Here is a 16,995-nt window from a genome sequence, read left to right as displayed (position 1 = left end):
TGTTACCGGTATTCCTAATTTTGATGAAATTTCAGCATTTTGTTAATCTTGATTTGAATACATCTATTCAGATCAGATTATTTTCAACCTGGAATACTCCGACAGGTAAGCATGCAAGTCTCATTCTCTTTCACCTATAGAGTACCCAAGTGATGACGTCACAAAAAACTTTTTTTGCATTTCAGAATTTTATATACCATATTTTGGTAGAGCATGATGAAATACCTCCACTACCAAGTTTTGGTGCAAATCGGTCCATGGGGGCCTGAGTTATGACCTCATGATAGCCCAATTGAAGTCAATTTATTATTGGCCTGGTTCTAAAAGTTTGGAAAATTCATGACGTCACACGTCGGTACTCTATAACTTTCAGAGCTGCCAACTTTAATTGTGAAAAATTCATATTCTTTGTTTCTTCTTATCCTGTTTTTCAAGCCTAAAGTAAAATTATATTTCCTTCAAAATTTTGAAAAACACCAAAAGTCATAATTTTTGCAAGTTTCAATAATCTTATTTCTAGGTGAAAAATCATACATATGAGTCACTTTCCCCTTAAAATCCAACTAAATTTGATAAAATTCTACTTATTGGCAGCTCTGTACTTTCTTACAATCACATTTCATAAACTCATCTTTCTTGTGCTCATTCATTTGTCACACTCCCACATGTCATCACTGCCATTGAAATAGCAGCACCTATGGCTCTCTTCTGCTACAGTAGCATGAAATAAACAGTCTGCTCGTAGAAAGACATTGTTTTTACATTCATTCAACCATTCTGTGATTCCAACCAAATAATATGCACAATGCAGTCTAATGAATTCCGATCGGGCACAATTTTTTTGAAATACAATAACACTAAGCTAATTTCTTATCCAAATAAAACAATGATAAAAGGGATGTGGCTACCTGTATGACTCAAGCAAAGAATTACAATAGCCAAAAGCATTGAGACTTCACCAACATGCTCAAAGGCAATGAAAAGTATAAACCCGGGTACTCAACTATGGTTGTAAACAACATATCAGCTTTTATTACTGATACAGGTTGGTTGGTCCTGATATGGTTGGCAAAATTGCAAAACGATGTCTTCTAAGAATGCAGTGATCGCGTTTCAAGCAGAAAACCCAAATTATTACAAATTTTGAGAAGTCAAATTCTATGTTTTTTTGTCCTCAGGGTGTTTATTCTGAGATGCAATTGATAGACTTATTTTACAATTGGCGACGATGAGTGGCTTGGTGTTGTTGTGAGCCTACAGACGGCGACCTCGGCGACCTCCCTTCCTACGAGTACTGTCTGATGGGATAGGTGTTACATCCTCTGTAATGTGAGGGTAAGGGAATATGGAGGAGAAAGATCAGATGATTATAGAAAGAGAAAGATGATAGGGTTAAGGAAGAAAACAACAAAAATAAGAAATAAATTATGATCAAGGTTTAATACATACCGAAAAGAAAATCGACCGCAGCTGTTATTTTTATTAAAAGAGAAGCTCAATGAAATAATCTACTTTATCTGCAATCCTATATCACTTTATGAACTGTTTATCCATTATAATTTGAGAGCATAACAACAAATCATATGGCCATGTGTCTTGAACTCGCTTCACAAAAAGGTATGTTTTTTTAACGCTTTTTCAATTTTCATTTGGTTTATAACACACAATATCTCAGTTGAACGGAGAGATATTTTCATGACAATGGTATCATTTTAAAGCTTAATATACATGTATACTCTATCATGTCTGAAAAAATGAGCACAATAGCACATAAATTCGCAACGACAAGTGGCGAGGGTGGTGGGGGGGGGGGGGAGAGGTACACACAAAGTCTATGGGAAAATCACGTTTCATATTTTGAACATGAATAACTTTGGTATACAGGGGGTTAGAGACTTCATTTTAGTCTCATTTTAAAGCGTGAAATGAGTATTATAATAATCCAACACTCTTTTACAAATTATTTCAATCAAATAATTTTAATTAGTGATAATCAATTTAAACAAGTGGAATGCCTCTGGCCGTCTCACCTGCATCACGCGATTCAATATAGCAGCAGTGCTGATTTTGAAAACTACTATAACTCGCACAAGATGTTCAGTGATACTTGGTTACTCTTATTTCCACGTTTTATGAACTAGACCAATACACTTATAGAGATATGATGGCAATTCAACAAATACCCCCAACGTGGCCAAAGTTCTTTGACCTTACATGACCTTTGACCTTGATCATGTGACCTGAAACTCGCACAGGATGTTCAGTGATACTTGATTACTATTATGTCCAAGTTTTATGAACTAGACCAACACACTTTCAAAGTTATGGCGGTAATTCAACAAATACCCCAATTTGGCCAAAGTTCATTGACCCTAAATGACCTTTGACCTTGATCATGTGACCTGAAACTTGCACAGGATGTTCAGTAATACTTGATTACTATTATGTCTAAGTTTCATGAATCAGATCCATAAACTTTTTAAGTTATGATGGTAAATCTACAGATACCCCCAATTCGGCCAAAGTTCATTGACCCTAAATGACCTTTGACCTTGGTCATGTGATGTGAAACTCATGCAGGATGTTCAGTGATACTTGATTAACCTTATGTATAAGTTTCATGAACTAGGTCCATATATTTTCTAAGTTATGATGACATTTCAAAAACTTAACCTTAGGTTAAGATTTTGATGTTGATTCCCCCAACATGGTCTAAGTTCATTGACCCTAAATGACCTTTGACCTTGGTCATGTGACATGAAACTCAGGCAGGATGTTCAGTAATACTTGATTAACCTTATGGCCAAGTTTCATGAACTAGGTCCATATACTTTCTAAGTTATGCTGTCATTTCAAAAACTTAACCTCAGGTTAAGATTTGGTGTTGACGCCGCCGCCGCCGTCGCCGCCGCCGTCGGAAAAGCGGCGCCTATAGTCTCACTCTGCTATGCAGGTGAGACAAAAAACCCTAAAATTCAACATAAAAAACAAAAAATTCTCGCATAGGAACATGATGAAGTTGGTTTCAATTGGAAGCCGAGTATAAGCTCTATAAGGGGTGATCAATTTGAGTCATTTTGCTTCATAAAAGAAAGGTTGTTGTAACTTGTAACTTTGGTTTCCAAGGGGCTGGACCTTTCATTTTGGTCTCATTTTACTACTAAATATAACATGTATAGTAATACACTTCTACACACATCATGTAAATAAATGATTCATTAGAAATTTAAGGTAAATTTTTTTAAAATTTTGGTTTTCGATATTTGAAACTAACATAAATTTGCATAATGAAATAACCTTGATGAAATTATTGAATACCTGTAAGTTATATATCATTTGAAAGGGAATTTCTTGAGCTCTTCTTCTTCTTATGTTGGTTTGAGTGGCGATTAGTCATATTTGACTATTGTCGCCATTGACTCTATCCATAAAATCTCACTTCTCACATTATGATATTATTACCAATATGATGTATACATTATGAAATATTTTTCTTGTGCATCCCATACAAATCTGATAAGTAATCAATGGTATGGGCAAAGAGAAAGCTAATAAGGATGTCTGACATAAAGTATACCGTAAGTAACGGTCTATTAACCGCACCTTTTTCTCGGCGGGATAGAAGCAAAAGTCGGGGGTGCGGTTTATCCACGGTGACGGGTCTGAGCCAGCCCGTTATAACCCCTCCCGAACATGTCTGCCAGTTCACAACACATCGAGTGGCCGGGCGTAGCCGCCCAGGACAATGTCGTTTAGAGGGGTATGAGCCACAGGTAATGAGAAGCGATTATAACAAACGCACCCACCTTCATGACACTAATTTCGACTTTATTCTCGGTTCAAAGCAGCGAAGTTCCCTGGCTAAGTTCAAAGAGAAGCCAAGCATACTCGGTAATATTTTGTCACAGACACAGCTGAGCTGAGCTAGCGAGCGCGAGAGTTGAGTTAGCTAAGGCCGGCTAGCTGAGCTAGCTCGCGTTGTATTGTGGTTACAGTGCGACTTAAGCTGGCGCTATTCATTTTAACCCTCGATCCCCTCCAAAGTCCCGTTTCGTGCCAGCTTATTTTTTCTTTCCCGTTTGCTTTTCATAAGATACCATGTACACCACGCAACGAGAGAGACGGCACGAAGCCGTCAAAACAACTGTACAAAAATGCCAATTTCTTTGTTTCTTAAACCTTCCTGTAATCCCGTATCCAAAATTCATGCTAAGACATCCAATGCTAGACAAATTCTGAAAGTGATTGTGAGTTTGTGATGCAAGAAATGTGAATGTTTCTTCCTCCTAAGGCAGGAAAGACACAGATCATTATTTGATAAGTTGTACTGGTACCGTATCGTAGTTTGCAATGTACAAGAACGGCAGTGCTGTGTGTGTGTACACTGTGACTGTGAGGTGAGTGAGTGTGTAAGTGGCCAATATTGTCGGGACCTTTCTTTCTTGCAAACATTTGTAGATGAATGGATCAAGAACAGCAGATTTCCGCATACTGGTAATCTCTTTGGATACTTTGAAATCTTTAACTTAGTTTTTGTTTCTTCGTACCTCAAATATAATGTGAGGATTTTTTTTTTTTTTTTATAGTCCAAAGTTGGGGGTGCGGTTTATAGTCCGTTACTTACGGTACTAGGGGTCCTAAAAATTTGAACATTTTCAGTCATAAGACCCTCATTTTTAATGCCATTTTTGGAATCCTCATGAAATTTCCTTTCAGAAAAGGTATACATGTATGTTTGTTTGGAAAGGGTGAATATTTTCAAAGTTATGACCATTTATATACCATTAGGTGCGCCGTCATTAGATTTGGAAGACATAACACAAATTGGGTGAGTTCAAGATGCATTGCTGTATGACCTTGTAAGCAGTGACAAATCAATTCAGGAAGATCGAACATATAGGGGGTTGTATGCATTTATTTCATAGAATTGCCCTAAAGCAAAGAAATAAATCAATACACAAAATGTGATGGACTCAAATTACTTTGCTAGCCAGTTACTGCCATACACACAATTCCCTAGTCTTTGAAATCTATTCTTTTTTAAGGAAAAAAATTGAGAATGAAACACTTGAAACCAGTTGAATTACTTCAAGAGAAAAATGAAAAAATCAAAGAAGAAAAAACAAAGAAACAGAATAACAAAAGTTTGACGAAGATTGAATGAAGAATAAATAGCATTTAAATATTGGAATCACTATAAATGCTATGTAAATGTAGATCCTCCAATTGGAAAATTGGTGAAGCTACACATGTACAACTTAAACCCCAACAAAAAGTTGATTTGAAAAAAAGGAGAAAAATCCAACAAGCAAAACACTGAAAATTTTATCAAAATCGGATGTAGAATAAGAAAGTTATGACATTTTAAAGTTTCGCTTAATTTCACAAAACAGTTATTATGCACATCCTGGTCGGTATGCGAATTGGCAGACTGATGACGTCACCCACTCACTATTTCTTTTGTATTTTATTATATGAAATATTCTAATTTTCTCCTCCTTGTCAAGTGAAACAAAGTTTAATTTCTCCCTGAACATGTGAAATTACCAATATTTTAACAGTTTATGGTTAAATTAAGTTGGTCCTTATTGTCAAATTTGTAAAAATTGAAATATTGTATTATTCAAACAATAAAAAACAAAAGAAATAGTGAGTGATGGCATCATCGACTCTCTCATTTGCATATCACTGAGTTGTGCTTTTAACTGTTTTGTGAAAGATAAATGAAACTTAAAATTTAAAAATGTCATAACTTTCTTATTTTACATCCGATTTCGATGAAATTTGCAGCGTTATGTTTGTTTGATTTTTCTCTATCGATTCAAATCAACAATTTTCTGGGGTGGACTTGACCTTTAAGTTTCCCATTACTTTAGTGCACTGTACTTCATTTAATTTTTACGTTTAGCTACAATCACAACATCAGGTGTTCTTTTTCATGAGGGGGCATGTAATACAGGTTCTACATCATATCATGGATGAATTGTTTGTCCTATCATTAGAATGTGCAAAAGTACATTTTCACTTTTCAGAGTCCAAAGGGGAGAGTCGTACCATCACAGATCTTGTTCGTATTGCATATCAGAGGATCTCCATAGACAGCGTTAAGAGTTCTTCACAACATTCAAATGTTCATAACTTTCTATTTGTCCAGTTTTACTCAATCTTTTACTTGCATTTTTCTGCTTTCACACATCTCACTTGTTCCAAAGGTTTCATTATCCAATGAAATGACATTCCCTACAGGAAAGAACAGTATTACATACATGTAGTGTGTCCATACAGCAGACTATTAGTCGATTTGACAGTCCCATAGGCTCATTATAAAACCAACCTAGAAATGTTCTTTCCGATGAAGTTTTTTTCTTGATTCATGTTCCTATGGGGTCCTAGAACAAATTCAGCTTGGTTGCCCAAACGGCAACTTTGGGCAATTTTGCTAATTTGCATAAATCCAAAATGGCCGCCAGATACCAACTTAAAAACTTAACTTTGGAGCCCCTTGCACGAAAATGATGAGGAATACCTCTTTTTAAGGGTTTTGTGGTGTGAAGAATCCATTTCTATTATCAATTTTGCGATATAAGGTCATCTTCAGATCAAATTCAAGATGGCCACCGCCAGACGCACTCTTGAACAATTAAATTTGAACCCGTTGCCCCAGAATGATGAGTAATACCTCTTTTTAGGGGTTTTGTGGTGTGAAGAATCCATTTCTATTATCAATTTTGCTATATAAGGTCATCTTAAGGTCAAATCCGAGATGGCCGCCAGATCGACGCTATTTTTGGAAATTAACTTTAGAACCCTTTGCCCGAGAATGATGAGCAATACCTCTTTTTAGAGGTTTTGGGGTGTGAAGAATCCATTTATGCTATAACTTTTACAAGATAGGATCATCTTCAGGTCTAATTCAAGATGGCTACCAGATGTCATCTAGAAAGCTTGAGCTTATGACCACTCATCCCAGACTAATACATAGCAGCTCACTATATTCAGTGGTGTGTAGTATTCCTCTCGAATAAGTTCGAGAAGTTTACTCGATTTCCACTCGACCTCAAGGTATTCAGGGATATCTTTTCCTTGTTGTCTTTACCATCCTGATCTAAATAATGCTCAAAGACCTCTTCCTTGATATTCTCCATCTCGACACTTCCAGTATTTCCCCATGGTGCCACTTCCTTAGATCTCATCTCACCTTTCCAAGGACATTTGAGTCACTATACAGATGGAAGAAAGAAGAGTGCTCTTTTCGACGTGTACAATGACATTTCTGTCAAGGATTATGAGAGAATACTAAGAGCTGGTGAAGTTATCATAGACCATAAGTTCTCCATCACCAGTAACCTGCCTACGAGAGATATCATGAGGAGCAAGAACAAACGGAGGCTGGCAAGCTTGTTGAGTATGCCTACCATCAGTCTAGGCATGGACCTAGTGGTAGGTCCATGGTCTAGGGTAGCATACAACAACGGAGATACTTGCTGATGGTGTGTTTGCTCATGATGAGGTAGATATCACCTTGATCTCCTATGTCTTGCAGCAAGCTGTGGTCAGAAGGTGCTTTGTGTGCTTATAGCGGTGACACAGACATTTTTGTCCTGCTTGACTATTGGGTTAATCAGGCGGAGCTATAGTGCAAGGTACAAATGGAACGGTGAGATGGTACAGTACTGGATGTCAATACAATCTGTGTTGACCTGGGACCAAAATGTTTGCAATTGCTTGGTGTTCATGGCCTCAGTGGATGCGACACGAAATCATCCATACGGCAAAGGCAAGATAAGTGCACTCAACACACTATACTTGCTGTGGATTGTCAAGGTTTGGCCAATATACTTTGAAAGGTAGGGACCACTCTCACAGATCTGATGGAAGAAGCAAAACCCTTCTGTCTTGCTATGTATGGCCATCAACCAGACGTGTCTATGGATCGTCAGCTCGCTTCTCTCTCTTCATCAAGAAGAAAAAGAATCCTAAAGTAATGGCCCTACCTCCAACATCTAATAACCTGTTGCTGCATGCGCTTCGAGCTCTTTTGATAGCTGTAGATCAGTACCAGCCCCTTGATGAGCCCGGAGATATAGCTCAATTTGGATGGGAGATCCGAGATGAAATCCCCATTGCTGTCATTGCTCATTGCTCTAGGTGTCCCTACTCTACCTAAACTGATTAACGTAATTCGCTGTCAATTTACATGATGTAGGTCACAGGGTAAGAGATGCAGCATTGAGATATGTGGATGCCACAGAGAGCATTTGTCATGTACGACATTCTACAGTTCAGGTAAAGTGGAATTCTGCAATCCATACACTATCGTTCACAATCATGACAATGTCAAAACTGGAAATGACGAAAGTGTCGTGATGGAGGATGTCGAGGAAGAGATTTTGAGCCTTGTTTAGATCGGGATAGTGAAGACCGTGAGGAAGCTTAGAGGATATCCCTGAATAACTTAGGGGCGAGTTGAATTAAGAATGATCAAGTTAGCTTCCCGAACTTGTTCAAATTAGAAATATGTTATGTTTTTTTCTCAAAGGCTGTACAAAATTAATATGTATGAGTCGTGACAGATGTTCCACAAATTTTGAGCGACAAAAAGTCAAGAGGAAGTGTTTACCGCTGTTTGAACCCTTCCAAAGAGGTCCTATCAGTCTCCGAAAAGTGGTTTCAGTAAATTTTAGCTTAGGTCTGTCAGCCATCTTACTTTACGTTATAGGCCATTTACCCTGCAGCAGACCATCTTTTGAAAAAGAGAAAAACTTACAGAAACACCACCTAAACCCCTTATTATAAGTTGTTAATAGTACTCTGGGATTAGTGATTCAAAAGCTCAAGTTTCCAAAATGACATCTCGTGGCCATCTTGAATTAAACCTGAAGATGATCCTATAATCTAAAATTAATAAAATCAATGGATTCTACACACACCAAAACCCCTAAAAAGAGGTATTGATCATCATTCTGGAGCAAAGGGTTCAAAAGTTAATTTCTCAAAATGGCGTCGACCTGGCGGCCATCTTGGATTTAACCTGAAGATGACTTTATATTGCAAAATAGATAACATAAATGAATTATACACACCCCAAAACGCCTAAAAAGAGGTATTACTCCTCATTCTGGTGCAAGGGGTTCAAATCTAATTTTTCAAGATGGCGTCTGGCGGCCATCTTGGAGTTAGCCAGAAGATCACCTTATGTAGCAAAATTGATATAAAAAATTGATTCTACGCACACCAAAACCCATAAAAAGAGGTATTCCTCATCATTCTGCTGCAAGGGATTCAAAAGTTCAAGTTGGTATCTGGCGGCCATTTTGGATTTATGCAAATTAGCAAAGTTGCCGTTTGGGCAACCAAGCTGAATTTGTTCTAGGACACCATAGGAACACGAATCAAGAAAAAAACTTCATTGGAAAGAACATTTCTAGGTTCGAAAAATGTCTAATCGACTATATGTGAAGATGTAATTCACACTGTTGAATTTTATACTATGGATACCTGGACATTATGGGTTCACAATGTGTTTACATAGTTGACTATTTGAAATATGATTCACAATGTTAAAATGCTGAAATCAGCAGTATGAATGTGTTCCATACCATGAACACACACCGTGTCCTTTCCAGCTCTTCAAAAGGTTATTCAATCAAATAAACTCAACAACTAACCACCAAAAGAAATGATATCTGATTTTGTCTTTGTTTAAATCTAAACTATGAAAAAAGAATACCTCATTGACAGAGCTTTGCTACAGCTGGGTGTAACTTTTCGATAGTTCGTAACTGATTAACAAATGAAAAGAATTACCAGCCTCACATTTAAATGTACCTACTTTCTAGAGAGAATTGAATTCTGAAATCAAATGTCTTTTCAAAACTTTGGACTCTAAGCAGGTCAGGAAAGGTGACAAAAGATTTATTATCTCTATAGAAATGTGACAGTGGAGGAGTGTACAGGGAAGGGGGTCTCACTCTCATTGTCATCCAACATGGTCCACTAATTAAGCACTTCCTGTGATTATTTTTGGTTGTAATGGTCAACACAATATAGGGCTTAAATTAATCCAAGGCCATGGTCATGGATACCTCATTGACTGGCCTTGATACCCCCAATGGGCCTTGGAGGTTTGTTGTACCATTTGCATTTACTTTTTCCCCCATCAGCTTTTGGTGTTTGTTTTGGGATTATTTTATTTACTCCAATATCATAAAAATCTTTTCTTAGTGGTCACGTAAAACCAAAGTATGGAGATGAATATCATCAATATCACTAGACCTTATTCACTGTCAGCCCTGATACTGTCGCAGCGGGGAGATGGATAATCCTTCACTAAGTTTCACAATATACCACCTAACAGCCAACTAGAGAAATTGAGAGGGTTCTTACCAATGCGACCAATCTTCATGCCAGAGCGAGCCAAGGCACGGAGAGCAGACTGAGCACCAGGTCCAGGGGTCTTGGTCTTGTTTCCTCCTGTTGCCCTGAGCTTGATATGAAGAGCTGTGATACCAAGGTCTTTGCATCTGACAGCAACATCCTGGGCAGCCAACATGGCAGCGTATGGTGAAGCTTCATCACGATCAGCCTTTACCTTCATACCACCAGTAACCCTTGCGATAGTTTCCCTGAAATTACCATAAAAATCATACTTCTATAACAATATCATAAACTTACCCAGCAAAAAGGAGTGGAAAAAGTTTTATCACAAATGTAAGTTAAATAATCCACAACAAATTCTACAAATTGCCTCATTTGATATCTTATTCTCCATCACAAAAAAATGAACAAAGATGAGGTGAAGAATGTCCATTACAGAGACAGTGAATTGCTGGTTCCACGAATCTAGATTTACTCATTTCAAATTCTTTTTACAATTCTGGTGTCTGACAGCTGACAATATGTACATGTATGCATTTTTTATAACATAAAGGTACCACTACCCCAACTTGTTCAATCTATCTGTTGATGGTATTGATGCTATTGCTAATGTATTGACTCATTTGGGGTAGTCCATGATGGACTCTTAGTAATCATATCAATGCCAAATTATCCACTTTTTAAATAACAAATTGAGGCCTCTAGCAATCTCGCCTGCATTACGCGATTCAATAAAGCAGCAGTGATGACTTTGAAAATGACTATAAAATAATCATTCACAAAAAAAACCCACTAAATATGCTACTAAGTTCATTGACCCTAAATGACATTTGACCTTGATCAAGTGACCTACGACTTGTGCAAGATGAGCAATGACTCTGGATTACCCCTAGTCTTGAGGACTCCATGATGATGTTTTTTTAATATTTTGACATATACTTTTTCATCATGGAGTCTTGAACCACTGGCCATATATGTATAAGAGACACATCAAAACAAAGATGGATTTCCCTAGGAAATCCATAGAGGGTGAAATCGGTTTGTAGGGCCGAATTTTATTTATCTATGAACCTTGATGCGCCTAATGCTTATAAAGGGATAAAAATTATTTCACTATAAATGGTAAAAATGAAACATTTCTTACCAGACCGATCTCCTGTAGATCCCTCGATCCGTTTGTCAATAAAGCAAATACAATACAGCCTGACCCTTGAACAGCTTCGTTATGACGTACATCCGATTAGCGATGCGGTTTTGAAGAACAATTTATAGATAAAAATTATTATTTCACAAATACTAAAATTAATACGTGATTATAAATAACTAATAGTATTATACTAATTATTTATAATCACGTATTGAATTTTAGTGTTTGTGAAATAATAATTTTTATCCATAAATTATTATTTCACAAATACTAAAATTAATACGTGATTATAAATAACTAATAGTATTATACTAATTATTTATAATCACGTATTGAATTTTAGTGTTTGTGAAATAATAATTTTTATCTATAAATTGTTCTTCAAAACGGCATCGCTAATCGGATGTACGTCATAACGAGGCGGTTCAATGGTTAGGCTGTATTGTATTTGCTTTGTTGACAAACAGATCGAAGGATCTACAGGAGATCGGTCTGGTAAGAAACGTCTCATTTTTACCATTTATAGTGAAATAATTACTATCCCTTTATACGCATTAGGCACATCAAGGTTCATAGATAAATAAAATTCGACCCTACAAACTGTGGATTTCCTAGGGAAATCCATCTTTGTTTACATGTGTCTCTTATACATATATGGCCAGCGGTTCAAGACTCCATGATGAAGAAGTATATGTTAAAATATTTAAAAAACATCATCATGGATTCCTCAAGACTAGATTACCCCTATGTCCACATTTCATTAACTACATCCATAAACTTTCAAAGTTATGATGGCAATTCAACAATTACCTACAACATGGCCAAAGTTCATCGACCTTAAATGACCTTGGTCCTGTGACCTGAAACTCGCAAAGGATGTTCAGTGATACTTGATTACTCTTATGTCAAAGTTTTATGAACTAGATCCATAAACATTAAAAGTTATGATGGAAATTCAACAAATACCCCCAATATGCCCAAAGTTCATTGGCCCTAAATGACCTTTGACCAGTCATGTGACCTGAAAATTGGCAGGATGTTCAGTAATACTTTATTACCCTTATGTGTAAGTTTCATGAACTAGGTCCATATACTTTGTAAGTTATGACATTTCAAAAACGTAACCCTAGGTTAAGATTTGATGTTGACGACGCCGTCGCCATCGGAAAAGCGGCGCCTACAGACTTGCTCTGCTATGCAGGTGAGACAAAAATCAAATGATCATCATTATTTCTTAACCTGAAGGAGTGAAGGTCCTAAATTAACAATATACATGTATTTCACACTTTTTCCTGGAAAGACATGGGGGTAAATTTGCCCCCTCAAATCTGTTTGACATAAAAATTTGACTTACATGTAGAAAAGGTATGCCTCCATTGCATTATCTGGTCTAAAATAAAAATATGTTTCGACTTGGGCGAAGTTTAGTGAAGGTCGACTTACAACACAGGCCTAATCAATACAGGAAATTCAATGTGTGATCTAATGTGGGAGTTTCCCTGTGAGAAAGAGCATCTTACCTGCCAGACAGATCAGTCACATGAACAAATGTGTCATTGAATGAGGCAAAGATATGGGCAACCCCAAACACATTCTCTCCCTCTGGAACCTGGGGGCCAAGGTTGACCTGCACTTCTTGCTTTTGCACCTTCCCTTTACGTGGCGCCATATTCTGCAATGAAATGGAAAAATGTATGACTCAAGTTAGTTATCATTTCAAGCCTGATGCCCTTATTAGTGTAACCTGTCCATCATAAAAAAATAAATTTTACTGCAAAAATTAGAAAATTCTTTCAGTCTCATGATTGAATCCCCTGCTGCCCATCAACAGTGTGACACAAAGTAGAACTTCAAGATGGGCCGCCTGTTGAATGCAGCTTACCAAGGCAAGAAAAGCAAACTGACAAACAATATTCCATCACGTTTTGAACATGAAAACCTTAGTCTTAATTTTAAAAAGCTGTCCCAGTAAACTGATCATATTCTAATAATAATTTTCATCCATTAAGTCAACTAAATGCGTAATTTGAAGATTATAACTTTGAATTATTTATGAGATAGAGATACCTAATCTTCTGTTCCCATCACTCACCCCAGCCCCACTTGAGTATACATGTAGGTGAGCAAGGCTAGGCTAAAACACAATTCAAAAGTAAACCTACAGGTAACTCTGCCTAAGTGGGTCAAATCTTTTGGGACCACATAAATCTGTTAGACTTGGGACAAAATTAGACTTAAAAGAGCACATTTTGAAACACATTTGACTTGTGGAAGGTCGACTTAGGACGTTACCTGTATGTACATAGGGTCTATAGTCTAAACTACGCCCAAAAGATAGAAAGTCAGCTCAGTGCTCAACTTTATTGCTGGATTAGAGCAGAGTCTATTATTTTACGTGAGCTGTTGTTTAAAGGTCAAGTCCACCCCTATAAAATGTTGATTTGAATAAATACAGAAAAATCAAACTAACATAACACTGAAAAGTTTATCAAAATCGGATGTAAAATAAGAAATTCACGACATTTAAATTTTTACTTATTTTTCACAAAATAGTGATATGCACAACTCAGTGACATGGAAATGACATTCAATGATGTCCCTCACACACTATTTCTTGTTTTTTATCATTTGAATTATACAATAGTTCATTTTTTTACAGATTTGACAATAAGGCTCAACTTGACTGAACCATGCAAATTCCACATGTTCAGGGTGGAATTGTCGTTTACTGGACATTGAGGAGAAAATTAAAATATTTCAGATTTCATACCGGTATACAAAAGAAATAGTGAGTGGATGACGTCATTAGTCTCATAATTTGCATACTGACCAGGATGTGCATATAAGTCTAGACTACATGTATATCTACTGTTTTGTAAACTTAAGCGAAACTCTAAATGTCATAACTTTCTTATTTTACATATGATTTTGATGAAAGTTTCAGTGCTATGATTGTTGGATTATTCTCTTTTTATTCAAATCAACTTTGTGTTTTGGTGGACTTGTCCTTTAAACAACTAAGAGCATTATCATTTTGCAACTTTGTAAATCGCGTGCGTCAACAGCACGCATTTCCAATTCAATCGGCTGATATGTCCAATGCTTGGGAGAGTGCCATATTTGGAAAGGTGTCAAATTTTCCGCCGTGGGGAACCCCGCTACGAACATGTGCGATCTCGGCGGCGATATTTCCGGTGGAAATCACTTTCCCCTTACAAGATTTTTTTTTTGGTCATTGATCTATTAGACCATATATATAACTAGGGTCATAAGAATCTTTGGAAGTCAAAATCATGGATTTTACCCCTGGAATATTTTTGAGCCGCAACCTGGATCTACTGTGTGTGCAGTTCAATATCGAGGGGAAAGTAAAACTTCCAAACATCGGACGAAAATGACTTCAACTCCCTCCCCACAACTGGTACGGGAACCCGCACTGCCACTGGACTAACAGGGAGCTGCGGCCCGCGAAACGGGCCGGAGCCCAGGAGTCGACCGTGCAAAACAAGGGAGACACAGGGGTACAGTAGATTGGGGTCTCAACAGTAATCTTAAAAATGTGGAAAAAGAAATTATGCACTTAGCCTACCACGATTATATGAAGGTCTATCGTCAGTAGAGGCGCACGGCCAATATTGGAGACTGTCTCCAATGTGGGAGATTATCTCCAATATCAGAGACTTTTGTAAAGAATTTGGGTATCCAATTTCAGACAGAGACAGTCTCCGGTGTGGAGACCAATTTCCTTTGTTTATATTTGCTGCAAAAGGATTACCTTGGCGGCAAATAAAAATGTGATAAGCAGATTCCTCATGAAAAATTACCCCTTTTCACCGTCTACACTAAAAATTCACCGTCTACTCTTGTTTTTATAAGGTCTTGGATTTTTGTTGTCAATCACACACTAAACAAATGGGCTTCTGACCTCAGTGAGACAAAATTTTGGGTGGAAAAAATCATGCTTTTGTTGGTGTTGTTTCTTTTGTCCTTTTGCAAAGCAAGTCTCCAATGTGGGAGATTGTCTCCCCTATTGGAGAGAGTCTCCCATATTGGCCGTGCGCCTCTACTGATCGTGACACACAAATCTTTTTTTTACACAAATCTTGACATCGCATCGAGGCACAGACTGGAACCTAAAAAAAACGAAAATTTTTGTTGCGATACCTCTCCTTCTTTCAAAATACAAAACAAAATGGCCGATCAAGACGAGGCTAGCCTATAGCCTTAGGCTCTATCTTGTTTTTTTGAATTGAGGTTCCGCTTCCAGTCTGTGCCTCGATGTCAGGATTTGTGTCACGACTCTCTCTCTCTGTTTTGATCCTCCCCTCTTCGGAGATTAGCGATAAATCGCGGTCAGTAGCATAGATGAGATGATCATGCACTGGGATGAAATCTAGCTCATAAAAGACATTAGTTAGCATGTTGCTGGGCTCCGCGGGCCGGAGCTCCCTGGGTGGGACTGGGACTGGGTCTGGTTTAGCGGAGCCTGGACTTGAAATTGAATGCATGCACGAGATACATTACATGAACATACTAAATGGTAAGCATGGTAAGCAAGCTAGAGCCCCAATTCTACTCCCCACTAGGCCTATATTCTATTATAATATTAGGCGCATAGGCCTAATTGATATCCGACCAATTTTAATGTCTAACCTCAAACTGGATAACGTGTGTGGGTTTCTATACATGTTCGAATTCGGACGTCCAGCAACGCAAGTTCATATGTACAAAACATATGCAACACAAACATTTATCGCATAGAGGGTAATATGTGACTTATTCGGAGGACAATATATGGACTAATACGACTGATAAGACCATTAAAATTCATGGTGATAACCAAAAATATACATACGACTCAATTCGTAAGAGTAAATTCTTATTCCATAACTGTTCGTAGTGGATTTCAAGGGATTTTAAATGATAAAATATTTCATTACTCTAGTAAATACGGCTATTTGGATCGAAAAGGGTGATTAAAATTCACAGGGTTATAATATCATATTGGAAAATTATACAGCTTTAAAAAAATACGAAATATAATAGTAACTGTTATAATAAAAAAAGGGGAACAAATCAGTGATTTTACGCCACATGAAAAAAAAATTCGTTTAATTTTGTGAATTAATATTGCTCGAGCCGGTATATTCCGAACATATTCGGATATTTTCCGATGATTGCCGATTCCTATAATGTGTGTTATAAAATAGCTGTATTATTTCAAGCATCGCGATTGGTCAATACGCGTCACATGACATCCAACTTTTTTTGTGCACTGCACGGTAGTGCAAAAGGTGTGCAACGAAAATTGACATTGCACGCTCGAGCAAACCAGTGCGGTAAAGTCCAACAAAACTGTACTGTAACTTTTTAAAAAATTGTTTCTGTGTTGCTATTTTATAAAACAAATAATGCACTTGCTCTGTCGTGCGTAAAAGTAAATGCAGAGAAAGCTCGGTTTCTTCAGATGG

General features: G+C 37.3%; 1 protein-coding gene across 5 annotated transcripts; it reads right to left on the bottom strand.

The window, feature by feature from the left end:
* Positions 1-1,156: 1,156 nt before the first annotated feature.
* On the bottom strand, positions 1,157-16,521 carry LOC129282285 (small ribosomal subunit protein uS11A). 5 transcript variants are annotated; one of them, XM_064113156.1, is made up of 4 exons: positions 16,465-16,521; positions 13,045-13,196; positions 10,387-10,625; positions 1,157-1,322 (listed from the first exon to the last, which is right to left on the bottom strand). In XM_064113156.1, exons 2-4 carry the CDS (start codon positions 13,191-13,193, stop codon positions 1,255-1,257), a joined length of 456 nt encoding a protein of 151 aa, XP_063969226.1. In that variant the 5' UTR covers positions 13,194-13,196; positions 16,465-16,521; the 3' UTR covers positions 1,157-1,254. The 5 variants fall into 5 exon arrangements, 3 of the variants coding, with proteins under 3 accessions (XP_063969226.1, XP_063969227.1, XP_063969225.1); XM_064113157.1 differs by having other exon boundaries at positions 16,178-16,495; XM_064113155.1 differs by having other exon boundaries at positions 16,380-16,495.
* Between the last annotated feature and the right edge of the window lie 474 nt (positions 16,522-16,995).

The sequence above is a fragment of the Lytechinus pictus genome, chromosome 18 (assembly GCF_037042905.1).
Source record: "Lytechinus pictus isolate F3 Inbred chromosome 18, Lp3.0, whole genome shotgun sequence".
Classification (NCBI taxonomy): domain Eukaryota; kingdom Metazoa; phylum Echinodermata; class Echinoidea; order Temnopleuroida; family Toxopneustidae; genus Lytechinus; species Lytechinus pictus.
Note: the sequence above shows the minus strand (reverse complement) of the source record. Positions and strands in the feature narration are given on the sequence as shown.